This window comes from Camelus bactrianus, chromosome 12 (assembly GCF_048773025.1).
Source record: "Camelus bactrianus isolate YW-2024 breed Bactrian camel chromosome 12, ASM4877302v1, whole genome shotgun sequence".
NCBI classification, from domain to species: Eukaryota; Metazoa; Chordata; class Mammalia; order Artiodactyla; family Camelidae; genus Camelus; species Camelus bactrianus.
This window is the reverse complement of record NC_133550.1, coordinates 13,764,630-13,792,453: the sequence shown is the minus strand read 5'-3', so window position 1 is coordinate 13,792,453 and position 27,824 is coordinate 13,764,630. Positions and strand designations below refer to the sequence as shown.

The 27,824-nt window shown below is 50.0% G+C and overlaps 2 protein-coding genes and 1 long non-coding RNA gene across 5 annotated transcripts in view; 1 reads left to right on the top strand and 2 right to left on the bottom strand.

Annotated features, from left to right (window-relative positions):
- The window catches only part of ATP5MC2 (ATP synthase membrane subunit c locus 2), a 284,046-nt gene that overhangs the window by 30,682 nt on the left and 225,540 nt on the right, over positions 1-27,824 (bottom strand). The window lies entirely within an intron of this gene.
- Positions 1,261-15,941, bottom strand: CALCOCO1 (calcium binding and coiled-coil domain 1). Of its 3 annotated transcripts, none has more exons than XM_010964403.3 (16): positions 15,791-15,941; positions 13,536-13,715; positions 13,095-13,197; positions 12,154-12,344; positions 10,592-10,750; positions 10,055-10,203; positions 8,292-8,382; positions 6,288-6,443; positions 5,831-6,085; positions 5,264-5,389; positions 4,686-4,781; positions 4,229-4,337; positions 3,798-3,997; positions 3,315-3,421; positions 3,000-3,071; positions 1,261-2,339 (listed from the first exon to the last, which is right to left on the bottom strand). In XM_010964403.3, the coding sequence occupies exons 2-16, from the start codon at positions 13,689-13,691 to the stop codon at positions 2,162-2,164; spliced, it is 2,148 nt and encodes a 715-aa protein (XP_010962705.1). In that variant the 5' UTR covers positions 13,692-13,715; positions 15,791-15,941; the 3' UTR covers positions 1,261-2,161. The 3 variants fall into 3 exon arrangements, with proteins under 3 accessions (XP_010962705.1, XP_010962706.1, XP_010962707.1); XM_010964405.3 differs by having other exon boundaries at positions 2,092-2,800; XM_010964404.3 differs by lacking the exon at positions 3,000-3,071.
- The window catches only part of LOC105076298 (uncharacterized), a 150,769-nt gene continuing 139,070 nt past the window's right edge, over positions 16,126-27,824 (top strand). The window contains exons 1-2 of the long non-coding RNA XR_006728163.2: positions 16,126-16,214; positions 18,252-18,330. This is a non-coding gene — a long non-coding RNA (uncharacterized LOC105076298). The remainder of the gene's footprint in view (positions 16,215-18,251; positions 18,331-27,824) is intronic.

The following is a 27,824-nucleotide window of genomic DNA, read 5'->3' as shown; positions in this document are numbered from 1 at the left end:
CTCCCCAGCCTCCCCCAGACATAAATCACAAGTGATTTCATTAAATGCAACTCCTGCTGGGCATGTTGGCTCATAATTCCTCTCTGATTAACCCCCACTACCCCGGCAAGTTTATAGGCCAAGAGAGGGAGGGGATAAGGGGGAGGGAAAAAGGAGGGATGGGGGGAATCCCAGGCGGGTGATGGATGCCTCTGTCAGCCCAGCTCGTATTTATTAATAGTCTTAATACGGGAAGCAATAAAGGAAGAGAGGGATTCTATTAATTAAATCATTGTTATAATTAACTTTCATTAAAGGAGGATCAATAAAGAGGAGTTGAGATGGAGAGAGGAGAGATCCATTATCTCTAATTTCCTTGGAAGGGATTCAGGGAAGGAGATGGGGTTGCTAGGAGACAGCAATGTGAGAGAAGAAGGAAAGATGTAAGATGTCATCCAGGTGGGGCTGGAAGGGGGGTGGGCAGGATGGTTTCAGGTGGATGGAGAGAGGGAATGGTGGGGGTGGCCCACCCACGGGCCCTGAAGGGAATAGAAGGTGGCTGACAAGGGAGCTCCTGGGATGGAGAACAGGGGGCTGTAGGCACAACTCGTGCCAGGCACTGCAGAGAGCTGTGGTGAGCACGCAGGTCCTTAGTAAGTGCTTTATGATGCTGTGTGTGCATTTGTCTAGCTGTGAAGCTGGTTAGAGTGGATGAATGTGTTTTTGTGACTGTAAAGTCAGCGCGTGCATAGGCGTATGTGAGGATGGCAACACAGGGAGAGAGGGAGGCAGGGATGGGAGGAATTCAAATCATCTTTAGAGGTGCCAGGTTTGGAGCATTTTTTATAAGGTGGATGCTTAAAGGTGTGTACTCTTGACAGGAGTAATAGCTGTCCTTTGGTTCAAGGTATGGTGATGGCTGCTTTGGACAGTGATGGTCGCAGCAGTGGAAACCTCTTCCTCACTTCCAAGGTCTGCACCTGGCCCAGGACCCTGGGTCCCATGCTGCCCCACCCCTGGGACTAAACCCTTCCCTCCCCCTCAGTTTGCTCCCTGCCCCACTGCAGTATTCCCCAAGCCAGACCCCCCACATGAGACAAAGGGTCTGCACTCCCCTCTTCTCGCTGGTGGCCAGCAGGCCAGGAGGCAGGGTGAGAAAATACAGCCCAGTCTCCTCCCCAAGGCAGAGGGGGTCCCTCCCCCACCACTTGCCTCCCCACAACTTCCTTCCACCAAGGTCTAAGAGCCAGAGGTCTTGACCTTCTTTGCTCTAGTCACACCTCATGATAAGAACACATTTTATTAGAATAGTTATACATATCATATAAATATCTTTATCCAAACTACAGGCAGGGGGAGGGATATCGGGGGAAAGCTCTTATTGCTGAGGGGGAACCTGGAGAGAGAGGAGGGCCGGGAAGTGGGGATGCCTGGGACCACTTGTTCCCCCATCCCTCACAGAAGGCACAAATGCATTATTTCTTTCCATGTGAGGACCCTAGGGGGTGGCGGGAGGGAGGGACAGGAGATAAAATACAGAAAACCTCAAAAATACAAAAGGAACCCCCAAACTTAAGATCTAACGGTCTGGAAAAGGCTGGGCTGGGGTGTGGAAGGCAGTGGGGGAACCGAAAGAGAAGCTAGGGAAGCTCAGAACCGGAAGAGACCTGAAGAGGTCACTGTGTCAATGCAGGCCCCAGAGAAAACTCAGGTAAACAAACACAGACCGCAAACGAGAGGGCAGGGTGCCCCAGGAATTAGCTTCAGGGCATCAGATAGTGTGTGTGAGTGTGTGAGTATGTGTGTGGTGGTGGTGGTGGTGGGGTGTGTGCAGTGGCTGATGTGAGTGACACAAGCAACCAGGGCCAGGAGGGGGTGATTCGATTCCCCCTGGAGAAGGCCTCCTCCATCCTGATTCCTCCAAAACCGCTTTCAGGGGGTAAATTCAGCCACTGCTTCCAAGAAGGACCCCCTGCCTGGACAGAAGAGACAGGCAGGCGAGGATGAAGTTGGGAGAGCTTGGGATGAAACCACATGAGAACAGTTCTCAAGCAACAGAATATCACTGAGCTGAGTGTGCTGGAAAAGAGGCCTGAAACCTAAGTGTATGTCAGTGTATGATGTGTGTGTGTGTGTATGTGTAAGTGTGTATTTGTGCATGTATGGGGTGGGGGGTGTGGGATCACTCAAAGGTGAAGGGGTCCTGGGTGCTGAAAAAAAAGTGTCCATCCATGTGGTCCTCCAGGGCATCCTTCTCACTCTCTGCTGGGAAGCGTTCCTTACATACAGGGCACTCCTTCCATGGGGGGCTGGCAGAGCCCCCAGTGCTGGCCTCTGACAAGGGATCTACTGCAAAACCACTAAAGAGAGACAGGGAAAAGGAGAGAGTCAGTGGGCTCCACTGGCTACTTGGCTTGCAGACCTCAGGGAGAAGGACCCACACACCTGGGCTCCCCCAGATGACCCTGTTGCTAATGCAGCATCCGTGCAGTTCCCTCTCCTCTCCTCTCTCGCAGCGTCCTTCTCCCCACAATACTGGAAGCCTTAGTTTCCCAGCTCCCCGTGCTTTCTTTTCTTTAGTCCCTGCTGGTCGCTCTAGTACACAGCCCATCCCCCAACCTCCTGCTCTCCTCCCTACATCTCCGTCTGCTGCCTAATGAGGCTGAAAATGAGTCTGACATCGTCCTTCATCTTCTTGCTCCAGCCTGGAAGGATGACAGCATCACCCCTCCCTGTCCTGAGCCCATCTCACATCCAGGCAAAGCTGGGGTGATAAAATCTGGATGATAAAATCTCTTTCTCCCCGCCTTCCTCTCTTGACCTGTGGAAGAAAAGGGAAGGCAGGGGGGCAATCTGATATCTGAATCTTCCACCCAAAGGGTCCCCCAGGGAAGTCAGGGAAGAGGGACAGCATCTAAGGAGTGATCAGGTGGATGCTGGACCCAGTTTTCTCTCTGCTCCCGTCCCTAGGGGCCTTGGTCACCCCCTCCCTCCTCCCACAATGGAGCCTAGATACTTACCTGGTGGTCAGGGAAGGGTTAGGGGCAGGAGAGAGGGGATGCAGGGCAATTTGGGTTCCACGGTGGATGGTGCTAGAACAACACAGAAGCCAGTTAAAGGCAGGGGCTCTGAGTGCATATGTGCATTGACAGGATGGGGGGAGGATTACCGGAAGGCACTTGTTATTTGGAGTGGTGGGTAATTTTCTATAACTCCTTTTCTTGGCTGGGACCAAGAAGAGGTAGGCTGGGGTAGGGCATGAGGGCTGTTCACCTGGATGCCCTTTCCACTGGCATCCTCCCACCTCCCTCCTATTCTTCCCCCTTGGCACTCACCTGGCCACATCATAGAAGGCACTGCCCAGTTCCGGAAGTAGCAGGTTGGCCTCCTCACCCCCACTCTGCACAGCTGCCATCAGGACTGACTTCTCATCTTCAGCCTCCTGGGTACCAAAGGGACAGGGCTGGGTTTTGGGGTAGTGTGCCAGGAAAGGGGAGCAGCATGCTGGGACAGGTAAGGGAAGAACAATGGAGGCTGCGACACTGAACAGAGAGCTGAGTAAGAGTGAGGCAGGAGAAGTGCTTTGATGGGGGCCGATGGACAGGAGGGGAATGAGTGTGGGCAGGAGGGACGGGCAGCAGTAAGGCTAACTGGGTTTTGGGGTGGTGTCCATTGGGTGGCCTGGAAGAGAGCCTGGGCTGCCTCCTCTCCCCAAAGAGAAAAGGGAGCCCTGTATGGCTAAGATTCCCTGCTCTGGAGGCTGCGCCACCTGGATTTGGTCCTATCCCCGTCCCTGCCCCTCTCCCCTCTCTGCTCACCGAGTCAGAGCTACTGTCCTCAGCTGGCCCTGACAGGTGGGGGGCGATAGGAGCTGGCTGGCTGATGACAACCAAAGGGGAAGCCTCTCGTGTCCCCACAGGGGAGGAGCCCGGGTCTCCACGCTCACACAGGCCATAGGGCGGGAGCCTCATGTCTTCTGGAGACTCGTCCTCTGAGTCTGTCAGAGCCGCCGGACAGCCTGCGGGTGAGGGAGCGGGCAGAGAAGAAAGAAGGACATGTTGTTAGACAGTTGGATCAGCTCTGGCTTCTCTGGATGTGGGATGCAGTTAAATTAATCAGGGTCTGGGGTCTGGGAAGGAAAAAAGCAAAACCCTGAAGGCGGAGGCAGCTCCCAGAGGGGCCATGTGGAGCTTTCCCAGCCCAGGGAGGTAGAACCGGGAAGAAGCCACAAGACTGGGGGTGTACAGACTCAGCCCCGCGGCCGCCTCCTCATCCTCTGTGGCAGGGCCCTCACTCCACTTCTCATCTGCCACCTTCTCCAGGCGGGCCTCCAGCTTCCTCATGTACTCGAGCAGTTCCTGAAGGTGGGGAGGAAAGGTGAGAGAGAGAGGCCGGGGAGATGCGAACCATGCAGCACTGCACAGCCTTCCCTGGTATCCAGGATCAACTCTGAGCTCCTCAGGACTAGACGCCTTCACCAAAGGGTGGAGCAGATCCTCACCCCCAGGAGTCCTCCACCTCTGCCCACAGCAATCCTCCCCGTCCAGCCAAGTCAGCTAGGAAGAGGAGCCAGGGTCCCATTTTTAGCCTCTGGGCCCTCTTACAGACACCAGTTTCTAAGCCAAGGGATGACAAGAAGATACGAAGTTTCTAGCCCTCAAGTCCTCCACTCTGGCGTCCAGGGGGCCTGAGCTACCAGTTCTCACCTGCTTCTCCTCCTGGAGCTGCTCCTTTTCCTTCTGGAGCACGCGCAGGGCTGACCGCAGCTCCGTCAGCTCCCGCTTGCTCTCTGACAACTGCACCTGAGGGGAAAGGGCCAGGTGGAATCTAGAGCCCAGAAGTACCTCCCAGAACCTGGGCCCTGGGCCCTGGACACAACAACCTAGAACCATGGCTCTCCGTGCCTTTGAGCCTCTCTCGTCCCAACACTCTTCTCCATGAGTCCCTTGTATTGGCCACGAGAGACTCGCCTGAGTCCTAGTCTCTGCCTCCCAAGTGGGGACCTGGATGGCTGCCTCTGGGCTGGGCTGCAGAGGCCTTGGTCATAGCAGGGGCACTCTAGAACTCTCCTAAGCCATCCCTACTGGGCCCAGAATGTGTGCCGAGAGCAGAAAGGGACACCGCACGTTTCAAACCAACGAGGGCTGGGAGGTGTGCGAGTGGGATGCCGCCCAATAGAGAAGTGGGTGCCTTGCAATCAGAGCCCACGGCCAAGAAAGAGGGAAGGGGCGCTGATGCCTCAGGAGGCCCTGGCCTGGGACTCTCGGGGGGCTGGGTGCCTCACCAGGCTGGAGTCCTTTTCCCGGGCCAGTTCAGCCTTGAACACCTGGTTCTGGGTCCTCTCCTCTTGCACTGCTTTTTCCAGTCGGAGTATCTCTGCACTCAGCTTTAGGATCTTGTCTTTCTCGGCCTGGGAGACACCGAAAAGGAAAACAGGAGGGTAAAGGTGAAGGAAAAGGGATGCCACTGGCCACAGGACCATCCTCACTGTGTCTCTTCTTCATTTAACTGGATATTTGGGAGCGATTTTGCCTCCCTCATTCCCTGTATCCTCCCATCAAAGGAAGGGCCCTGACCGCAAAGCGCCTTGCTGACCAGGAATGGACATCATGGCAGGGCCAGGTGCCTAAGACGGTCAACATATCTGAACTGAGACGATAACCAAGGCAGGTGCTATGAAGATTAGGATCTAGACACCCTGCTTAGGGAGGGGTCACACTTGGACAGTGAACTGTCCCCACTCCTAAGTCCTCAAAGGTTCTCACCCCCATTTCTCTCCTCCCAGGGGATCCGACCACACTGAGGTGGGGCAGTAGGAGCCAGGAGTCTGCAGGGCCCCCCATCCCTCTACCTCCACACTCTGCAGCAGCCCTGCCCGCTCCTTGCTCCACTGGCTTTTTTCCTCCTTCAAGTGCAGACTGAGCTCCGCCAGCCTGCCGTTGACGCCAGCCACTTCCAGGCGGCTGCGGTGTAGCTCGGCTATGGTGCGGTCCCGGGCTCCCGCTGCGCTGGCCAGCTCCTCCCCAAGAAGGGCGGCTTTCTGCTGGCTCGAGGCTGCAAGCTCCTGGGCCCCTCGAAGCTGCTCCTTCAGGGGCTCCAGCTCAGCCTCAGGAGAAAGGAGGAGAGGAATCAGGGCTCCCAGTGAGTCATTGGTGAATCAGGAAGGTAACTAGGCTCCTTCCTCTCCCCCACTGCATCAGGACTCAGGTTTGGGTTGTTTAGTCTTGAGTCATGTCTTTCCCCCAGATTCATCTACAACCAGCCCTTGGAATGTTCCCTACTTCCTGTTGCCAAGGGGCTTCACTCACCACCCGCTGCTGGGCCTGGCTGAGGGTGTCCTTCATCTGGGCCACCTTGTCCTTCAGTCGCTGGGCCTGAGCGCTCTGCTCCTCCTGCCGGCCCTTGGCCTCCTGCAGCTCCAAATTCAAGCGACGGTTCTCCTGCTGTGCCACTTGAAGCTCAGCCTGAAGTAAAGAAAGGGGATCCGTATTTGGGGTGGCCAGCGGAATGGACCATTGTGATGAGAGAGGCCAAGGTTCCACTTCTTAGATTTAACACAGACTCACACATTCACCTCTGGCCAGTCCTCCTTGGTTCTCAGGGCAAAGTAACTCAGTCCTGAACATCCAGTGTCTAGCAGCACAGCCTGTGGTCTTAGGTGAATCTAGGAATCCCATGCCCCATGTCTGCTTCCCCACTCTTCTTTTTAGATCAAAACTCAATCTGGATGTCCTGTAGGCCCCTCCCACTCAGCATATTCTACCTCCCACTCCAGCCCAGTCCTTGCCACTCTTGATTCTGTCCATGGTACTACCTACTTCCCAAGTCACTCAGGCGGGATACCTGGTGCCATGTGTGACTCTTCTCTCCCTAGCAGCCCACAGGATAGATGCTTCTCCATCCTCCACCTTGTTCACAGCCATCTTCTCTTTTCTAATATCACCACGACCACGTCAGCTGAAGTTCTGGTCATTTTTTGTTTGAACTACTGAATAATCTTACAACGAGTTAGTTTTCCACAAGGCAATCAGATTAATCTTCTTGAAGTAGGTATCTTTAAGTATATGTGCCCCACTTGAAAATCATCAATGCCTCTCACTGCTTAGAATAAAGACTAAACTCAAGCTCCTCTATAATCTGATCTGGGCCTTACCTCAAACTCTTCACCCACACTTTCAACTGCCCTGAGTGTTCTGGACTCTAAGCCTTTGCTCATGTTTTTCTCTGTTCCCAGAATGGCCTCCCTCTCATCTCTGTCCACTCAAGTTCTACCGGTTCTTCACTGCTGAGCAAATGGTTTTCAAACCCTCCTCCAGAAGCCTAGGGTTCTGATGAAGCCATTTAGAGGTTCTACCAATATTTGGTTTCAACTTCTTCTATTTTATGAAAAATTATGTTAAAAAAACAATGCACACACTCACAAGTTAACACACTGGAGGTTACCGATCCACTCACATGTGCTTCCAGGTTAATTCATTTCTGTGCAAACCTCAGAATAAAGTTTCCATTGTATTTTCTATTGAAGTGAAGAGCAAATTGAGATTGCAAGGTGGACAGCTTGAAAACTGTTATCACTTGCACCTGCTTGTGTGTGAGACTCAAGGTGCTGTCACTACTGTACAATCACAACACAATACAGAAACACACTGGCTGCTGAGGCCGACAGAACAGTCATCCATGATTTTCAATTTCAAAGTTTGGTATCCATCAAAACTCCCTAATCGCTTCAATTACTTTATAAGTAAATGTTACACATTTAAAAAATTAAAAAATGTATTTTATTCTATTTATTTATTTAAAATTTTTTTTTCTTGGGGGAGTAGGTAATTAGGCTTATTTATTTATTTTTAGAGGAGGTACTGGGGATTGAACCCAGGACGTTGTGTGTGCTAAGCGTGGGCTCTACCACGGAGCTATACTCTCCCCTCTAGACATTTGAATTTATAAAGGTAAGTTTATAGTAATAATATATTGCTCTTATTTATTCAGGGAGGTTCCACATAAGATGTAATTGGGTTCTGTTGATACAAAAGTTTGAAAATACTAGACCAGTTTATGCTTTTTTAAAAAAGCCCTTTCTAATGTCCCTACCAGATGTGCCTCATCCACCTCTGTGGAGGATCATAACACTTTACCATACTTCTCTGCTGACACTTCTTATATTGCACTGTGACCAATCCCAATTTGGGTGTAAGGCTTCCATTCCCTAGGAAAGCGCACACAATGTCTTCTTTACATTTTTATCCTCTATGGATCCTGGTACTCAGAAGGGACTCAATAACACAGAAAGCACACCAGCTCTGAGCCCTTACCTCGCTTTGCTCCTTGTCTGCCTGCACTTCCTTCAGCTGCCCCAGGAGCTTCTCCTGTTCCCGAGTCAGGGCCTTCACCGTGTCTCTAACCCTGTGAGTGGTGGACGGAATCTTAGATGACTGACTGGTCACCAGAGGAGGAATGAAGGACTCGGACTTCGGTCTCACACCGTTCTGTTGGGGCTCCTCTGGGCCCAGACCTTCACTTCTTTCTGGGATGCTAAAATCCCCAAACCAAGATGATCCAGTTTTAAGCCCCAAGTACCCAAGATTACTGGTTTTAGAGCACAATCTAGAAATAAACAGTTGTTTGTTTCTCCTTATGCATCACTCTTTAATGGATATTCTGCTAATGGCTTTCCAGTTGTTTGCACTCAGTCAAGAGACCGGAATCCAGTCTTTTCCAGACAAGGGGCAGTCATTACTGATGATAAACTTTGATCTAGATCAGAAGTTGGCAGATGTTTTCTATAAAAGGCCTGATAGTAAATATTTTAGATTCTGCAGGCCACGTGGACTCTGTGGCAACCTCTCAACATTGCCACTGGAGTGTGGAAGCAGCCACAGGCAAGATGTAAATGGATGAGCATGGCTGTTCCAATAAAACTTTATTTATGAACGCTGGAATTCGAATTTCATATGATTTTTACATGTCACAAAATATTATTCTTTTGTTTTTCAACCATTAAAAATTGTCCAACCATTCTTACGTCGTGGCTGTACAAAACCATGTGGCAGGCTGGATGTGGCACGTGGCCCATAGCTTGCTGACCCCTGGTCTAGACAGTCCCTAATCTTTTCCAGATGCTCAGTGTGATCCCTACTTTTCTTTTCCATGATTTAGAACCTAGACATTTAGTATCTCTCAAGGGCAAGATTAACATATCCTGGACTGAAGAAGCCTCAGAGATCAACTCACCTTTTACTCTGGGTCTTGGATAGCATGCCTCTTTCCTTTAAAGAATTTTGTTTGTTTTAAATATCAAATCTACCAGTACTGAATAAAAGAAGCTGAATTATGTCATGAAAGAAGTGTTTCTCCTGGTGAAAATCTGAAGGACAGGCATGGGAGGTGGTCAATATTTGTGCTATTTGGTAGAAATAAGAGGCATCTGGCAGAAGAAAGAAATTTATTCCATGTGGCTCCAGAGGTCTAAACTAGGACCAATGAGTGGAAGTGACAGGAGGGTAGACAGCATACAAGAGACGCAAAAACCACAGCTGTCTGATATTGAAAGAGGCTGCCTTCTGAGGTGGTGATTTTCTCTCACATACCCTCTTAAGTACTTCACATTCCTCTCGATGCTAAGATTCTACGATTTGCACCTTTCTGCAGAGCAGGGCTCCTATGACATTTCTGGATCACCAGTTCTAACATTTCCTACTAGTGAGAACAGAGTCTAATCTCATGCTTTGCTGAGGTAAAATCTGAAATCCATCCTCTCTTGTCTTGCCTTGACCATTCCATGCATTTTCTTCTTCCAAATCCTCCACTCCTAGCTCCTGCTTAGCCTTTGCTGCAAAACAAATGGTAACCATGATTCTTTCCGAAGGTGAGGAATTCAGAATAGGTTAGGAAAGATGGGAGAGAGCTTGGCAGAAAAAGATACCTGCAGTAATTGGAATGCCCTGAGTGACACTGAGAAGGGAAAGAGAGACCACGTGAGGTGGAGAGCAGGTCTTGCCCGCCTGAAACGGGCGGCTGGGGTCCGAGGGTCACCGGAAGTGAAAGGAAGTAGTGGGGGTACAGGACGTCCCCTCACCTGTCCAGCTCCACCTCCTTTGTCAGCACTTTCTTACTGATGGTCTGGATGTCATCTTCCAGCTCCAGGATGCGGGCCACATGGTCTCCCTGTTGGCGGTTCAGGATGTCTCTCTCCTCTGTGAGCTCCCCATGGGACCGGGACAGCCCCTGGGATTAAGGTTCCACAAGAAGCAGAGAGACGTTGAGACACAGCTCTCAAAGAGTGGAGTAAAGGTTTAGCAGGAGAATTCCTAAGTTTGACTATCCACCCTCCTACCTGCTCACCTTCCTTGAAAATGAAAATGTAAGGGAACACTGCCACCTCCACCGTAACTCAGCTCTCGTGTTCAAAGAACTGAGTTTCGTTACAAATTTGGGATGTGTCTCTTGTCATATCCAGTTTAATCCTACTTGTGACCCCCAAACCTAATCTTTGATGCCAGAACCATCTTAACAGCCCACTAACATCTCCCCTTTACTGTCTTCACTGGGTTCATATTTTGGACCCTGGGGAAGCAGCCAGGCCCCTCTCCCCACCCGGCCCAACCCCCTCAACCTTGTACTGCTCCGTCAGCTCCGCGTGCTCCTGCCTGGCGGTGGCCAGAGCCATCTCGAGCTCCTGTACTCGGCTCCTCAGCTCTGTCACCTGCCCCTCCAGCTGCAGCTTTAGCTGCATCAGGTCATTCCTCTCTTGCTGGCTCTCATCCAGCTGGTTCTAAAGGGGACAGGATGAGAAAGGGAGTCTGCCTGTGAAGTGCCCTTTCTAAGGTGCGGATGCGTTTCAGGGCGGGGAAGTGCCATTGCTCCAGGCTATCCAGAGGCGAGTCAGGGGTGGCCCACCATCCAGGAGACATACAAGCTCCCAGTACTCTTAACTGCCCACCCTTCTTGTCTTCTCCCATTCAAAGCCTGGCCCCGACTTCGTCCAGCAACTGCAGGAACCCATCTGGCATAAGTCTGTCTCAATCCATACAGACAAATGTTACCCTGTCTGTTTTGGAGTCAGACAGATGTGGGGTTTAAATCTCCAATACCATTTTTACTAGCTAGGTGACTCTGAACAAGTTACTTAACTTCTGTGAGTTTCTCTCTTCATCTGTAATGTGATCCCTTAGCCTGGGCTGTTGTAAGGTTTGAGTGAGAGCAATGAATGTAAAACCAGAACGTGGGTAGGAGCTCACCCATCTCTAACTTATGTAAGACATAAACATCTTCTTCCTATTCTTGTGTTGATTCCATTATATTTAGAGGGTTCCAAGGGTCAGGAGTTTGTGTAAATCACAAATTACTCACTCCCACCTTCTGAGCCTTCTCCAGCCTGTCCTCTTGTCGGGGGCATGCGCTCCATCCCGACTTGTCCCTGCTCCTCACCTTCCTTCAGGAAGTCTTCCTTGCTAATGTCACCTCCACTCCCTAATTTTTCTCTATTTGGTTCGGTAGAAAAATAATACAAGCTACAAATATGATTCAAAATTTTCTAGTAGACACGTAAGTTATAAAAAACAGGTGGAATTCATTTTAACAATATTTTACAGGACCCAGTCTATCCAAAATGTTATCATTTCAACACGCAATCAATACAATGATTGAGATCTTTTACATTTTTCCCTACTAAGTCTTCAAAATCTGATGTACATTTTATCCATATAGTACATCTCAATTTGAACTAGTCACATTTCAAGCGCACACTTCCACTACCCACGTGTGGGTGGTGGCTCCGGTACTGGGTGGCACAGGGCTAGGGCCCTACCTACTGCTCTCACTTCTTACTTGTCCTGGAAGTAGGCCTCATTCTTTCCTTCCTCAGAACATTCTTTCCCTGAGTGGCTTCCTTCTACCCTGTGCATCTTCCTCTAGGGCCCAGGGTGGGATGCAGCCCTGGGAGAAAAAAGGCTCAAAAAGTTCTTATGAAATCTGGAGTGACGCTGGCCTGTGGCTGGCTTGCTCTCCTGCCCTACATGTTTGTGTCTGTCTATGTTAGACTGAGACTTTCTTGAAGGCAAGGCTTTGTGTACCTCCCAGGGAGGTCTTCGGTTGAGGCTACAGCGAGGGGAGGGTGAAGTGGGAAGGCGCCTCCTCCACCCTTCCCTGGGAGCAGCTCTGCTGCTCTGTTCTCACCTGCAGCACAGTTGCCTTGGGCACAACCAGCAGGATGTCAGAGCCACCATCCGTCTCCTCCAGGGTCACCAGTTCATCCATGGGCCGTGGCTCTCGGAACTGGAAAGGGGGGCTCTGCCCGCACACCCGGCCCTGGCGGTTCACGTATCGGAACTGGTAGAGCTGGGCTCCGGGTTTGGGCAGGTAGCTGGCTGTAGGAAGAAGAACAGACCCAGGACCCCAGTGTAATCCCAGGCCCTCGAATGCTTGGCAGGTCCCCCTTCCCCTTGGTGTGTTTTATGATCCACTGTCTTTGGCTCCCCTTGCTCCCTGTTCCATAGACTGTTTCCTCTCCTCTCCACCTCCCACAGGCTGTATCTGATCCCTGGGATATTCTTCTCCCTCCTTTCTGCCTAGCCCTCTCTTTCCTCTCTTTCCAAACCTACCCTACTTAATAATAAAAATTAAAAAATAATGATAGTTACCATTTACTGAGTGCCCATTATGTAGCAGGCACTGTGCTAACAGCTTTACCTGTATCATTTTAAATTCTCACATTGTCCCTAGAAGCCAGGCATCCTCTTTTACTGTTAAGATAACAGACACAGAGAGGTTAAGTAATTCACCCAAGGTCAAACAACTTTTAAGTATTGGAGCTGAGATTTGAACCCAGGTCTTTCAGAATCTAATGACCACCTTCTTCTTCTTCTTTTTTTTTTTTTTTTCCACTTTCTTCTTAATATACGATGCCACCTTTCCCTCTTCCCTACCCCTTAGTTTCAAAGGAGGAAGTCCACCTTCTTTTGGTAGGAGGTGGGATTAGTGAACCTCTACAGTTCTTCCATATCTGAATCCCTGATTCTGTGAAAACCCCATGATTCTATATCTATTGAGCCCACTATCCTCTTCCAAACCTCTATCCTCTTGACCTTTCCCTCCTGGTTTTCCACCTTCCCTTGTACCTTGGAACTGGACACTGGCGTGGATGGGGGAACCATCAGTTATACTTTCAGGCACCGAGGACCACACGAACGTGTGGTAATCCCGAACACAGGCAGCTTCCACCTGTGAAAACCCATGGTGGGAGAGGGGTACGGTGATGAACTACCAGCTCTGGATGGTGGAAAGGGCTGGGGGATTGAGCTGGGGGTGGGTAGGACGGTGTTGGAGTGGCAAGGATGACGAGAGACAGGGAAAGTGGGATGCTAATGTGTCAGAAGAGAGCAAGGCTAAGATGGGGAGGAGATGGGCTTTGCTGACACAGATGGCCTCTTGTCATTTGCGACATCTTTCTCCCTTCTTCTCTATCACTGTGAGGTTGAGAATCCAGGAACCAAATCATTTCCCTTTTTCCAACCAACCCATGGCCTATAAGCTTGAGCCAAAATGGGTTTCAGGGATACCTTGAAGATGCCAATCCAGTCACTGGCACTGGGCACGGTGCCTGGGGGAAGTGTGTAGTGACATTCCACCTTGGTGTTGGGAACGTAGGTCCGGGCTACATTCAGAAAGTTGACTCCACCTCGGGATGGTGCCCGGCTTAGTGATGATTCTTCCATTCTGCCCTTGAGATATCTGCCCTCCTATGAAACAAAGATTTAATATCTTAAAGTCTCCCCCTCCACATCTTTGCCCCTCAACTCTGTCCCTACCTACCCATAGCCCCTGCCACAATACCTAGAAACTCAGGCATATCTGGTTTCTAGCTCCTGAGGGTTACAGGACCCTTAAAAGGTATTAATCTTAGTCTCTAGGGCATAGGTCTGGCCTTCTGAGTCAGTACCCATCCTGCCTCACACTGCCCTCTTTGCATCATAGGCTCTTCCTAAAGTTAAGATTTCTCTAATTTCTGCTCCCTTTTCACAGCCCCAATGACCAAGCCCCAGTATCTCAGGATCTGCCCTCCTCAGTCCCTCCTTTTCCATCTCTTAATAGCCTTGGGCATTCTAAATTTTTCAGCCTCCATCTCCCCATCCCATCCCCCACATCATCTGACTCCTAAATTCAAAATCCAACTGAGGTGTGGGGCCCCCTCATTCTAAGTGGGTTTCCTTGCCCACTCCAGCTGTATCTGGGAATGATTTATGATGCTTGAAAATGGCAACTAATGTTGTGAGTCTTCAGAGCTGGAATATGGTTGGGGGACTCTCCCCATATCTCAGCTGTCTACTGCCATGAATAAAAGGAAGCTTGCACTCTCATTCCAGAGACAGGAAGAGGGAGGACATAAGGAAAGTAGGTTCTGTCCCTCAGTCTTTACTCCAGGAAGTCAAGAATTCTGGAGGCGGCTGCTTCAAGGGTGGAGTGAAACACTCAGCAGGAACATGCTGCTGTAGGGAGATGGAATGTGGGGGCCTGGAGCCAGGAAAGCCCCACCCCCAGGTAGGGAAGTAAGGGGAAATGTACACATAATGTTGAGAGAAGGAAAGAGAGTCCAAAAAGAACCTCACATTCTTCTCTTCAGGTCTTGCCAAGAGCAGGGCTAGAAACCTACTGTTAACCCAGCTCTGGTGTTTCCCTCCCCATTTTCTGTCTCCTCCCCTTAGCCTCAATTCTAAGTGCGTGAACCCTTCCATCTGCTTGGATTGGTAGTTGGAGGCATGCTACAGGATGGGATTTAAAGGAAGGGGTGTTCCAAGTTAGGTGGGGAGAGTTCATTGGAAAATATGGGGGTGGGGTGAGGAATGGTAACAACAACAATCAAGAGAACCCCTCAGCCCAGGGTTGTGAGATGCCCCATTATCTCTCCTCTTCAGCCCACTATCCTCATCCTGTGTCAGCCACAGCTGATGGATGTCCAATCAGACATGGCCATTAGTCACGTGCACACCCCGAAACATCAAAAACCCACACCAGGTTGAAGTCAGGGGGGAAGGGACTTTAAAAGAAGACAAAAAACTAAGTAGAGATGGAAAGGTGGGCCAGCTCTACAAAAAGGAGCTACTTCTCCCTCCAAAATAGAGACTGAATTGAAGACAAGAGATTTCCCTGAATTTTCATCTCTTTGAAAAATCCCTGCTTAAAACTAGTCCACGTTTTTTTTCCAAATACAATTCTTGTGGCTTTCTGAGAGGGGATGAATTGTCCTGAAGGATCTAAGCCTGGAGAACCCCACATACTCCCCACAAACAAAATTCGTAACAGCTGGAAATATCCCCCAGGCCTGAAAGAGAGCTCTGGGCACCTAAGATATATATATGTGCCAGATTCAGCCATCCCCCCACGCTGTAGGGCGCGTGTTCTTTGACATTCTACACCTTGGAAGGTTTTTTTCCCCCAGGGATTCCGCGTAGTAAAGGGCTTTGGATTGGTGGGGGTGCGGAGGTGGGGGTGGAAAGGAAACGTTTGTGGGGCCAAGTCCTGCCGGGCCGAGACTGATTAGACTTCAGCACCCCCCCCCCACTCCTTTAAGCGTATCAAGCTTTATAGAGAAGAACTGATAGGTAGGCGAGAACAGTGAGGGGGTACCCCCTTGATCAGGGCTCCCTTGAGACCAAGACTCCCAAAACAGTGGGGGTGGCTTCTCCAGAACGTAAAGCGTTAACACCCAAAAGCTCCTACATCCCCCTTCTATGTTCCCTTAGATTATCTTTTCGCAGACTGGAAAGTGGGGTGATCCCCCCATAAGTTCGCCCCCAAATTAGGCCAAGTTTCTTACCCCACAGACGGATCAGCTGTTCCCTCACCTTTCACCAACAACAAAAACAGCACTCCGACTCAGAGAGAGGAGGGAGACGGGTGGGCGCGAGGCCTTCTGGGGTTTGTGGTTCCTCCGTGCCCTTTTGCCGGCGAGCAAGCACAGAACTGGGACTACATATCCCAGGAGGCTGGGCGCAAGGGGGGGCGGAGTAGAAGGAGGTCTTGGCGTCCGCCTCACCGCGGCATCCTGGGAGACGTAGTTCTCAGTTCCATGGCAGCAAGCGAGGGTGTGGCAACCAAAGGACTTCACGGCCCATGATTCCTCAGGAGGGGGCAGGCTAAATTAGTGGCGACGGCTGGTTGGTAACGTGCGTGGTTGGGGGGCGGGGAGAAGTTACGGCTCTAACGCCCCCTGTTTTATACTCTGGGCCCAACGAGTTCAGGTACATGCTCTCGTTTACTTTTAACAGCAACCTGTGAGATAGGCAGTTTTATTACCTACTCTTTATAGATGAAGAAATTAAAGCCCAGAACGGCTACAGAATCGGTCTAAAGTATCAAAGCTATGAAGGTGGTAGAACACCAGGGTTGCACGACTACCAAGCGTTCTCGTCCCTACGTCACAGCTACTTACCGTTTAGGGGATAGGAAGCTAGTAACTGTGGTAGCAGTTTCTTCTTTGCTGCAACCCCAGGGACAGCCCTTGTGAAAACTGTGTTGTGCACCGCTGACGACTTTTTTCCAACTCGAGGGTTTCAATGCCAGGGGCCTGCCAATACTACACTCCTGGACTGAGCTACCCGGAGTGTCCTCTTGGTCCAGGAGGACAATCTATTGTCTGAGGTGGTGAAGGTGGGGAGAGGAGGGAGATGAAGCGAGAACAATCAAGTTGAAAAGGGAACCTGGCGTAATTCAGGACAGGTCACAATTCAGAAAGAAGACACTTAGGGGGCTAGTTAGCCCAAACCTTTTAACTGGCTTAAATTCATTGGGATAACAGTACACGTTGTTGCTCCTGTTTTTATCTAGGAGAGGTTAAAGATTCACACTCCTCCTACACCGGAAGTCGCTGGTAAAGACTTAGGCATCCTTCTCCCTCTCCCTCTCCAGACCCTAGGAGTAGTCTGAGGCATTCAAAATGATCTCTCTCTCTGTCTCTGTCTTAAGGGGTTACAGTCTAAGGATTGATTTGCACTCCTTGGGTGCGCGTTTTCATTCTCTGCTGCATTAAGTTAGGGAGCCTCTGCCTTTTCCAAATTTTGGGGTACTATCTTGCTTTTATGACTGAATAGGGTGTCTGGTGCCTGCCCTGGGGTGCCTTTCATCTGAAGATCTCCAAGCACTTAACAATAAGTCATTGGGCTTCACAAACATTAAGGTGACATGTCTGTGTCATTAGTCAGGATTTATGAGTTAGGGAACAAGCTGTTTGTTGCAGAGCCGGCTCAAGGTCCTGGGGTGTTTCAAGAGTGAGGCCTATTCAGGACCTTAAGTCTCAGTTGTTCATGGTTTTTGTCTTCTACCCAGAATAAAAGCTTAAAAGAAAAGTCAGTCTCAACTGGAGCTAAAAAAAATGACAACGTCCATTTATTGAGTGTCTACAATGTGTTTAAACTATGCTAAGGATTTTTCCATTTAATACAACAGTCTTATGTAGTATGCCCTATTCTTATCCCCATTTTACATATGATGAAGATTGAGGCACAGACAATTATGTCACTTACCTGGGATCATTCAACTAGTAAGTTGTGGAACCAGGATTTAGGCTTAACTAGTCAGTACACTATACTACCACCCCAGAAACTCCTGGTGTGGGCTTCTAACTACCTTTGTCCTTAGGAACAAAAGTGCTGTTGATCAGGGGACAAATGTTCACTGAGCATTTATGTACAAGGTACAAGGTGGTGTGAAACAGATTAATTCAACAAATAGGTGTGTGAGGTGCTATGCTAGGTATCCAATAAAGTTTGTTGAAGGAATGAATATAAAATAGAGATATTTAAAGGATGGCTTTGGATAGCTTAGCAGGACAGGATCTGGGAAAGACAAGCTTAAGTTAGGCTGAAGCAAAGATGCAGTGATGGAAATGTATAATGTTTACTGGATCCTAGAGGGTCATATAAGAACAGCACATCAATTTCAATTTTTTTTTCTTAAACTCAGATTATTAGTAATGACTGCCTGAAATGTTGTGTTGAGAAGGATTCTGAGGAGAGTGCTAGGATTAATTAGTAATGTGTATCATGTACTCTGGATGGAAGATGGCTGTTGTATTAGACTGACTTGTTTGAATTTATTTAACCTTACCTGCCCATGGCCAAGTGACTTGCAGTACCTCCTGTGGAAGGAGTGTATGTTTCATTTCATTGACTTTGGACACCATCATTTTTCATGTTTTGGCCAAAGGGATGTGAACAGATGTGACTCATGCCATGTTTAAGCATGTGAATTCACCCTTTCCTGTTCTTTTCTGCCACTAGAATGGGCATTTTCCACACGAGGGCTGCTTCTTCTGCCTGGGTCCCCGAGTGAGAAGACCTGCCCATGGCCTACATATGTGTAAGTCAGAAATAAATCGTTGTTGCTGTTAAGTCACTGAGATTTTGGGATTGGTTGTTATAGCAGCAAAGCTGACTAATAGCCATACTCGGATAATGGTATTAAGTTTGAAAGGTAAAAGTTATCAATTTTGAAACATCAAATTTTAAAGGTGAGTTTAAGCCAGGATATGGAGAATCTTGAATACTAGATGAGTCAGAGTCTGCTATGTATTTATCAGAATCTCTTTCCTTCTTTCTCTTGGACACAGAGCTGGACCACACTTGTCAGTTTCCCTCCATGTGATGTGTTGCACTTCCAGGCCTGGCCCTGGAAACCTCCCAAGGGAGATCCTTCGCATTCTTTCCTTTTTGGCTTAATGCATGTGACCTTAATCACAGTGACTTTGAATGCTAAATATTAAAGATGGTGGGCCACAGGTTGGAATTCACCTAGTTTCCTAAATCACTACTTGGCAGAGAACTGCCTACTAATTAGGAACATGTGTTTTGGACTTCACTTGACCAAAAAGAAAATCAATTCTTATTCTGTTAAACCACTAACATTTTGGGCTTTCTGTTTTATAGTAGCTGGTGTTTTCTGTCAAGTTAAAAGGTTTGGACTTGATTCCCATTAGGAGTAGGAAGTTAGTCACTGAGGATTTTTTAATGAGGGGACTAGTACTATAAAGATGAGTGGAAGTGACAGTTGTAGGGATTAAAGAATGCTTCTGAGTGAGGTGGTGAGATCTTGGGACTTTTGATGTTTTCAGGATACAAGCTAACTCCTGATGGGGCTGGGGGAAAATTGACGTGATCTTTGGAAGGCTTTCTAGAGGTGGGCGGAGGAGCTGCCACTCAATGAATCCTATCTTCCTGAAGTTTAGAGTCTCTTTTCTCTTTTGTAAAAGTCCTAACTCTGGTATTGCGTCATCTAGCCCAGTGCCTGATACTTAATAAATGTGGAATGGAAGCGGGTCCTGGGCTGTTGGAGTGCTTGGAGGAGCTACTGCTAGTTGAATGCCTAGTATGTGAGAGGTCCCTTTCACCCATCAAATCATCACAATAACCCTGCAAGATGCTACCAAATTTTACAGATGAAGAAACTGCAACTCTAAAAGGAACTTGCCTAAGATCTCTCAGAACAATCTTATTCTGAAACCCATACTTTTCCCATATGACAAGATTCTTTCTGAGAAAATCATAATGGCTAATATTTACTGAGTGCCTGCCATGTGCCAGGCGCTCTGCTGGGTGCTTTACAAACATACAGAAGCAGCTGGTGTATCAGACACTGTAGCCTGTTACTAGTGTTTCCAAACTGTGGACTCTGTGGGAAGTAGGTATCTTAGTCTGCTCCGGCTGCCATAATAGAATATCATAGAAATGGGTGGCACAAATGACAAGAATTTATTTCTGATGTTTCTGGAAGCTGGAAAGTCCAAGGTCAAGGTGCTGACTGCTTTGGTTCCTGACGAGGGCTCTCTTCCCAGCTTGTAGACAGCCAAGTTCTCACTATGTCCTCACGTGGAAGAGAGTGAGGAACGGCAAGCTGGCTGATCTCTTCTTATAAGACCACTAATCCCACCATGAGGGCCCCACCCTCATGACCTCATCTAACCCTAATTACCTCCCAAACACCATCACATTGCTGTTTAGGGTTTCAACGTATGACTTTTGAATGAACACGAACAATCAGTCTGTAACAGTAGGAAAAACATTAACATTATTTTAGGGCAAGGTTTGATTGTTTTGGACTTCTCTTTAGGACCCCTGACCCATTTTCTTTTTTCTTTTGGTTCTTTGGCTCCATTTCTTCAGGCTAGGTGGAAGGGTGGTTTAGGGTTCTCACTAATACCCAGGTCCTGCAGCTCCCCCTTCACTCCACGGACTCACAGACCCACTCTAATCTCAAAGTGTTCAAGTCACCTTAGTCTTTCCTTTATTAGTAGGGAGAAGATGTGGCTCTGAGAACTCATGCATCTACTTAATCTCATTCATTTATAGTTATTTATTCAACAGATTTGTAAATAAGCATTATGTGTCGACTGCTGGAATAATAGCCAATGACAGCGTAGCTTTCTGGTTTCAAAAGCTTTTTATGTTCCTGGGCTGATTTGATCCTCACAGCTGATACTCTGAAATGGCTTGTATAATTACTGTGCAATTTTTATCAATGAAGAAACCAAGGCTCAGAAATACTAGATAACTTGACGAAAGTCACAGAGCTAGTATGATATTCAAGAATTTCTGACTCCCAGATGCTTCCCTCTGTCCTCTACATCCATTGCAGTCCAAATTCTATAGTGCCTTATGCCTGGTTTCTTGCCCTGTTGGCCTCATTACCTTGATTTGTTTATTAGAGTAGCTATAACAGCTGCAGCAGATGACCTCCAGATCTCAGTGTCTTAACGTGATAAAGACTTATGTATCACATAGTCCAGTGTGGGTATTTGTGGTCAGGTAACTCAGGAATCCAGATCTGTTCATGCTGTGGGTCTGTCGTCTTAAATATGTGGCCTTGGGGTGCCCAGGTGTCATCCTGCCAGCAGATGGGGAAAATTAAGCACATGGAGAAGCCACAACCACTCAACTTCCTCAGCTTGGAAGTAACACATCACTTCAGCTTATATTCCGTTGGTGATAACCAGTTATACGGCCTCACCTCCCTGCAAGGGTGCCAGAGATTGAATTTAGACATCTGCCAATTTCTCTTTCTGTTAACCTGGGGTTGAGTCAACATTCTAGATTTGATTGAATTGTCCTTGGGGGAAAGGTGCCTCTGAAAAGAACTTTAGGTGTTGGTAGGGCGTTAGGCCACCTGCTGACTGATCATAGAAGTGGCCTTTTCCCCTTAAGAGGATGTTATTCCTGTGGAGCTAGGCCTTCCTGGCCACCTTTCTGTAATTCCAGACTTGCTCTTAAAGAAGATGGAGGGTGGTTCAGAAATTCAGGCGCTAGGAGAAACAGAGGAGCCAATCATAGATAAAATAAAGAATATGTGTGTGTGTGTGTGTGTGTGTGTGTAAATACCATTAAGAGCAGGCTGGGATTACAAAGACAATAGATGTTCATCTGCACTGTGCATAACATTTGCACATTAGTTAGTACACATAAAAATGCATAAAGACCCCCCCCAAGCCTCAGTTCCTCTCCTAATGAGGAATCTTTCTTCTCCTCTTTTCTGGTTGCACCCCCAAAACCCCTAGTTCCTGTGGTGTAAGGTTGGGCTGGTCATACTCAAAAAGAAAGTGGTTGGCCTCCCTCCTGCCATCTGGGGGAACTTCCCTTTGTGCCTGGGTCAGAGCTGTGGGGGACGGAGCAGCTGTTGAGACGCCAGGATCCCTGCAGAGATTGGCTCAGTCTGGTCTCAGGGGGTGCCCTTGTCTGTATCTATCTGGGTCCCTCTTTCTGATTCTTTTCACTCACAGATTGTGTGGCATTTTGGAGGGTGGAGTGCCTGGGCACCCAGCCCACTACATCCCGCCCCAATCTGGCCCTGGGCACGACCCACATGGTGCAGGCCATCAGCCTGGCCTCTTGCCCATCCATTATAGCCTCAGCTGCCAGACTGGCACAGGTATCCAAAAGAACTTCGACTCGGCCCTGCCCTCCCCCAGTTCTGTTCCTGGGACCGAAGTGGAGGAGAGTCAGATGGAGAGAGCACACTCTGGGGTGGGGAGGCGGAAGGGGGCATCTGTACCGTGGGGAGGACTGCCGAGGGGCTAGGCTGTAGTCCATGCAGGGCCACCTTAGTGTGTGTCTGGGTCTGGGGCAGTGTTGGGGGAGGTAGTACCAGTTGCTACAGCGTGAAGGAAGACTCCCTGCTAGGTCCTAGGAGATGTTTCCCTTCCTCCCTCTGTGTCTGTGCACATCATGAGAACTTGTGCATGTTTCCTGCCTGTGGGCACATCCCCTGGTGGGATGGTGCGCAGGGCTCTGAAACTGCAGGAAAGGGGCTTTAGCTATGGCCAGGTAGCACAGAGATGAACCTGGAGTGAATATTGCGTGTCAGGACATATGAATCTGTCCCATGTGGGAATGACATCCGTGGAGACTGCTGTTAGGATACGGGAGAAGTACAAGCATGGCTGAGGCACAGGGCGTCTTAGTCCTCTGGGATGGACCAACTCTACCTGCTCTCTGGGGCACATGAGTACCATATACACCGACCCTGGTTATGGAAGGCAACTCGTTCCTGAGAGCAGTGGCCTGTCCGGGTGTGGACTGTGTCTGTGCATGGGCAGGGAGGGATGCTCTTGGTGGGTGTGCCCCTGGAGAGTGCTGCTCATGCCTTGCCTTTACACTCATGTGAATTGTATGTTCACATAGGTGAATCCTCTGGAGAGACGTTGGGTGGGGAGGGGGTGGGAAGCCTGAAAAAGATGGGAGAATTTATGAGCTGCTTTTGTCGGGAGACAGTCGTAATGAAGAAAATTCAATTTTCTGCAGCTCGAAGAGTCAATATGTTAAATCTTGGAGAAGCTGTGGAGTGACAGCGGAATGGCAAAGTCAATGGGACGTGTGTGGGGGGAAGCCGTCTATCTGTGTCTGCAGCGAGGCTGCCTCCTCTCTCTACCCTTGAACTGCAGCTGGGGACAGGATGCAACCAGATACCTGAGTTCCTGGAACGGTTCTCCTCTCCCTTCCTCCTCCACCTCAGTGGCCATCTTCTCCTGCCTCCTGCTTATAGGGAGAAAAACTGCTCTTTCCCAGACCCAATCCTACCCTAGCAGTGCCTCAGGAAGTCCTTCTTGTAGTCTAACCAGCACTCTCTCTTGCTGCAGCTACTAATGACAGAGTGGCTGTTTATAGCCCAAAGTGATTGGTAGGAAAATTCTTTTTTCTTTCTAACTTTTCATCCCCACTCTCCCCTCAGCTCCTCCATGGCTGGCCTCCTGTTTCTCAGCAAGTTTCAACTTTTTCCTAACCAGTCTTTACCGCCTCCTTTCCAGCCTCCTGTTCTAGGGGGTTGGGGGGTGGGGTGGGGAGAGGGAAGCTGGGGATTCCTCTGTGAGCCACAGTGTCACCAGGAGCTGTGATTAGCCGAGCTGCTGGCTGTGTAATTAGTGTGTGCCCGCTTCCCGGGGGTCTGGTGTGTTAACAGCGGGTCCCTGTGGTGAGTAACGAGATCGTGCCCATGGCTGGTTGCACACGCTAATTAATTAGTGCTCCTCTGGTGTCGAGGAATGAGGAGGATCTGGGGGAGGTGGTGGTGGGGGTATCTCAAAGCCCGAGAGCCCAGCTCTTCGGAGTCCAGAGGTCACCTAAGCTTCTGCCAGAATGGGGGCATTCAGGCTGGTTTGTAGGGTTAGGGTTCAGAGATTTGGGAGCCCTGGCTGAAGAGAGGGTGAGTGTGGGGTATAGTTGCCTGGGCTCTTGGTGGTGGGTGTCCTGGTGCCCTGGGCGGGGCTGGGTCAAGGTGGTTGGAGGGGAGGACAGCTTGCTCAGCTTAGGGAGGTCTCCAGGCTCAGGACCTGTCTTAGAGCATCCTTTATCCAAGTGGCCCAGAGAAGAAGGGAGTGGAATGGGGAGGAGGCATTTCAGACCTTCCAGCCTCATTCCCGTCCCCTCTACCCTCCCTCATCTCATTAAGCTCAGCTTCTCAATCAGCCATTTCACACTTATTACATACTCACTGTGTGCACAGAGAGCCAAAGGGCTCTCTGACCATTCTCAGCTTTAACCACTGCCTTCCCCCTTGCTGCCCAGGCAAATACCCAGACTCCTCAGCTCCTGGGTTGATCTTAAAGCCTAGAAGCCTGGGATCTGGAATCTATATATTTGGGAGAAATATCATGGAAAACCTGAAGAAATGAGGGGAGGAGAGAAGGTTGGGAGAGAGCCTCATAATTTCCCAGTGTGATCACTTACAGCAGCAAGAAAGATTAAGGTGAGAAGAGAGGAAGAACTTCCAGTGAGCAGACAGCTCTACTTTTTTTCTGAGGCAGAAATCCTCCTTCCGATACAGGGAGGGATCGGGAGGAAAAGGGGCCCATAGAAGGAGATCCTCGCCCCTTGATCGTTGGGATTCAGCAAGGTGTGGCGGGGGTGAGGAATGGGAGACAAAATAGAGAAAACAGGCAGAAGAGAAGATGAGACTGCGGCAGGGGATCTTTGGCTTCCGTGTGGAGGCTCGAGTCCCGTTCCTGCACACGGTAATTGCTAAATTACCCGCCATCTGCTCGGCTCTCAGACATAAATTATCTGCGAGGAGAAAAGATGCAGAGGCTGCGCACGTTCCTTTCTCTCCTCCATACCCGCGCTAGGAACAGAGTGGGGGCTCTTCCCTCCTGCCCGAGTGGAGGCGGGGGTGGGTGGGACCACCTGATGGGGGACTAGTTCCCCTTGGTCTCTGCCTTCTTTCGAGGGGGAGTGGCTTTGGGGTGACCAAGGTCCCCGCGCTGCCAAGAGTCCTTTCGGACTTGGGGCGGGGCGAGCTGTGGGCTGGCGCGGCCCGGCCACCCGAAGCCCCTCAGGAGGGGGCGGGGCGTGCCCTAGTGGGCGGGGCTTCCCTCAGGTGTGACCGAATTGCCTCGGCAGGTTTTTCCCTGGTCACCCTCTTCCTCCCCAGACTCCCGCCCACCACTTTGCTTGTAGGGAGAAGTCTCTCCGGCTCTCGGTTACACTTGTCAGAAGAAAGAGAGGGAGGAGGGCAGGCAGAGGACTTGAGGAGAGACGAAAGGGGGGGCAAGCCTTCCTTTCATTTTGCTCTGAACCTCTCCCTTCCCTTCCAGATTCTGAAGAGTAGAAGAGATGTGAAAGCAGATATAGGGGAAATGACTTGAAATGGGGCAAATTGGCAGGATGCAGCAGGTTGGAGAGATGGAGGAAATGGGATAGTGGAGCCCACTAGGAGCTGGGGTTGTCTGGGGAGGTGGGCAAGAGAAGCAAGTGTCAGGCTGGGGAGGTGAGCCCGGAGGGTAGGGGAACAGGGTGGGAGGTGGGCAGGATAAGGGGGATCAGAGGGGTGGGGGAGGGGAGGGGAGTGATGGAGCAGGTGGAGGAGGATGAGATGGTAGATGGGTCAGGGTGGGGAGGTGGAAGAACCAGGATGGGGCAATGTCAGATGGAAACTCAGGGATGGTGCTGGTGGGGGTGGTGAGGTGTCAAAAAGGACATCTGGGAAACGATCAGAGTGGGGATGTCAGACAGCAGTTCAGAGAGCAGGTCAGGCTCTGGGGGGAACGTGGAGTGCAAAGTCTGTGGCAGAGAAAGTAAGGGTGTTTGTGGGTCCTTGGATGGTCCCAGAAGGGTGAGGGTAAGACCCCCAGAGTCTCTTCCCACTCTGAGGCTGAGGCCTGACTCTGGAGGGGAGTTGAGGAGGCCACTTAAGAAGCAGGGGTGAGGGAGCAATCCCTGACCCGTGCCCCAGCCCCAGCCACCTGCTGGGTGTGCCCATTAGGGTGGGAGTGGGCTGGGCCGCTTCCCAGCTCTGAGAGCAGAAGCTAGTGGGGTTTCTTCCGAGCTATTGTTTAGTATTCATGGGGCGACGCAATCTCTCCCACATCTGCTTAGCACAGCAAGTCCTGTCATATAACTGTCTCCCGCACTGTCTGTCCATAAAGAATGTCTCGGAATTGGTGTAATTCAGAGAAATTAATGACGACTTTCCGCGGGACTGCTCCCTGGGGGATGATTAACACTTCATCGTCCATCTGATGCGCGGGGCCCAGCGCTCCATCGCGAACATTTGGGCCGTGGCCAGCCGCATTAAAGGTTATTACGGAAAACGCGACCTGCAAACGGGCGAGAGGCATGATGGACCAGGAGGGGCGGGGGAGTCGGATGGAGCCGGCCAAGTCGGGGATCAAGTTTCCCGAGTGCACTCACCTGGGGGTCTGAGGCTGAGGGACCCGGGGGTTCCTGTTTCAAGGGCTGCAGGACTTGGGGAGGCGCTCATCACAGGGACTGGGGAAGGGAAGGAGATGCCTTTCCAAGGTGGACACGTTGCTGATAGAGGCTTTTCCTTTTAATCCTCATAGAATTATTGGGTAAATCTTATTAACCCCACCTTACAGGTGATGAAACTGAGGCTCAGAGAAGTTATGTAAGGTGTCCAAGGTAACACAGCTTATTAAGAGTCAAAGACAGGATTTGAACTCGGATCCTTGACTCCTGAGCTCTTGCTCTTTCCACCATGCCACTAGGCAGGTCTCACTCTTTTCTGTGTCTGCCTCATCGTCAGTCATGTAAGTGGCAGACAGGTACTCAAAAATGCTTGTTGAATGAATGAATGAATGAATGAGAGCTTTGCAGGTTCCACTTCCACGGTGTGGGTGAGGGTCCCAGAGACTCTGGAGGCAGTAACAGGAGGACAGCAAGGGAATTCCAGTTAGGTCAGAAAACAGGAAGTAGGTTTCTGGTGGGTTTCCCTGCTTGCCACCCTCCCCGCTGGGCATTCTAAACCCTTGGAATCTAGAGGTCTGGGCTCTTCATCCTTAATCAGGAGAAAGGAGTGGAGACCCATGTATGTGTCCATATGTGTTTGATGAGTGTAAGAGTATGTGTAAGTTTGTGTGTATATGCCTGTCTGTGAAAGTAGGAATTTATGAGTCTGTGTCTGTGTTGCATATGTGTGAGCGTGTTTGTGATGTGTGGGTGTGGATATGTGTGTATTTTGAGGGTATGTGTCTGTATGAGTGTGTGCATCGGTGTGTGTGGAGGTGCATGTGTGCATGTGATGTCCTGGGGGAGCCTGAAGACTCACAGCTGAAGATGTTTTTCATTTGCCCAACCTCTAGCAGGTTCCAGGATGTGGTATGTGGTGGGACTGAGGTGAGAGGCCAGAAGAGGAAGACTGTTTCTGCTTGGGGTGTGGGGGATTGGGTAGCCTGAGCAGGTGGGTGCCTCTGCCCCACCAGGGAAGGGGGGATGATGTCAGGGTCCCAGCTCTGAGAATGGGTGGAACTGGGCCCTGAGGTCTTCACTCTAGGCTTGAACTGGAAGCGCTCAGAGGCCCCGCTATGAGGGGAGGGTGATAAGGAGGTGGGGCCAGAGGGTGCCCAGACAGGGAGGGGTCGCATAGTCTCTGCTCCTCTTCTGCCACCAGGTTTTAGGAATGTCTTCTAATCAGGCTGCAAGTCCTAGCTCTAGACTCAACTCCTTCTGCCTTAGGGTGGTGGAGTTTCCGAAAGTCTTTGTGTGCAAACTTCTGATTCTGGTGGGACTATAACCACAGTGAAAACTTCTCTCTCTGGTCAGCACTGCCCAGACAGATCCAAAACAAGTGTCCTTGTCTCTTAGAGACCTGCAAGCTGAGGCTTTCAGACCCCTTGTGCTGGGAAGTTCTTCCCAAGTCTAACCTCGAATCCTCTTGCTGCAGTTGCACCCAGTTAAGCCCAAGGTGAGTTTGTGAAATTGGGACCTGCTCCCAACCCGGCCCCCTGGCATGGAAGCAGTTTCTTCTGCGTACATAGGGTCTGGAGTGTAGGGACACTGGGAGAATGGGGAGCTGAAGCCTAGTGGGGAGGAGGGCAGTGATCAACAGGACAATTTCAAAGATGGGGGTTCAGA

Coding starts and splice junctions, on each gene's coding strand:
- CALCOCO1 (XM_010964403.3), bottom strand. CDS start 13,691: ATGGAAGAATCATCACTAAGCCGGGCACCATCCCGAGGTGGAGTCAAC. Junction 4,782..5,263: donor GGGAAAAGGACTCCAGCCTG/GTGAGGCACCCA, acceptor CTTTCCCCTCAG/GTGCAGTTGTCAGAGAGCAA. Junction 3,998..4,228: donor GGAGGCGGCCGCGGGGCTGA/GTCTGTACACCC, acceptor CCTCACCCGCAG/GCTGTCCGGCGGCTCTGACA.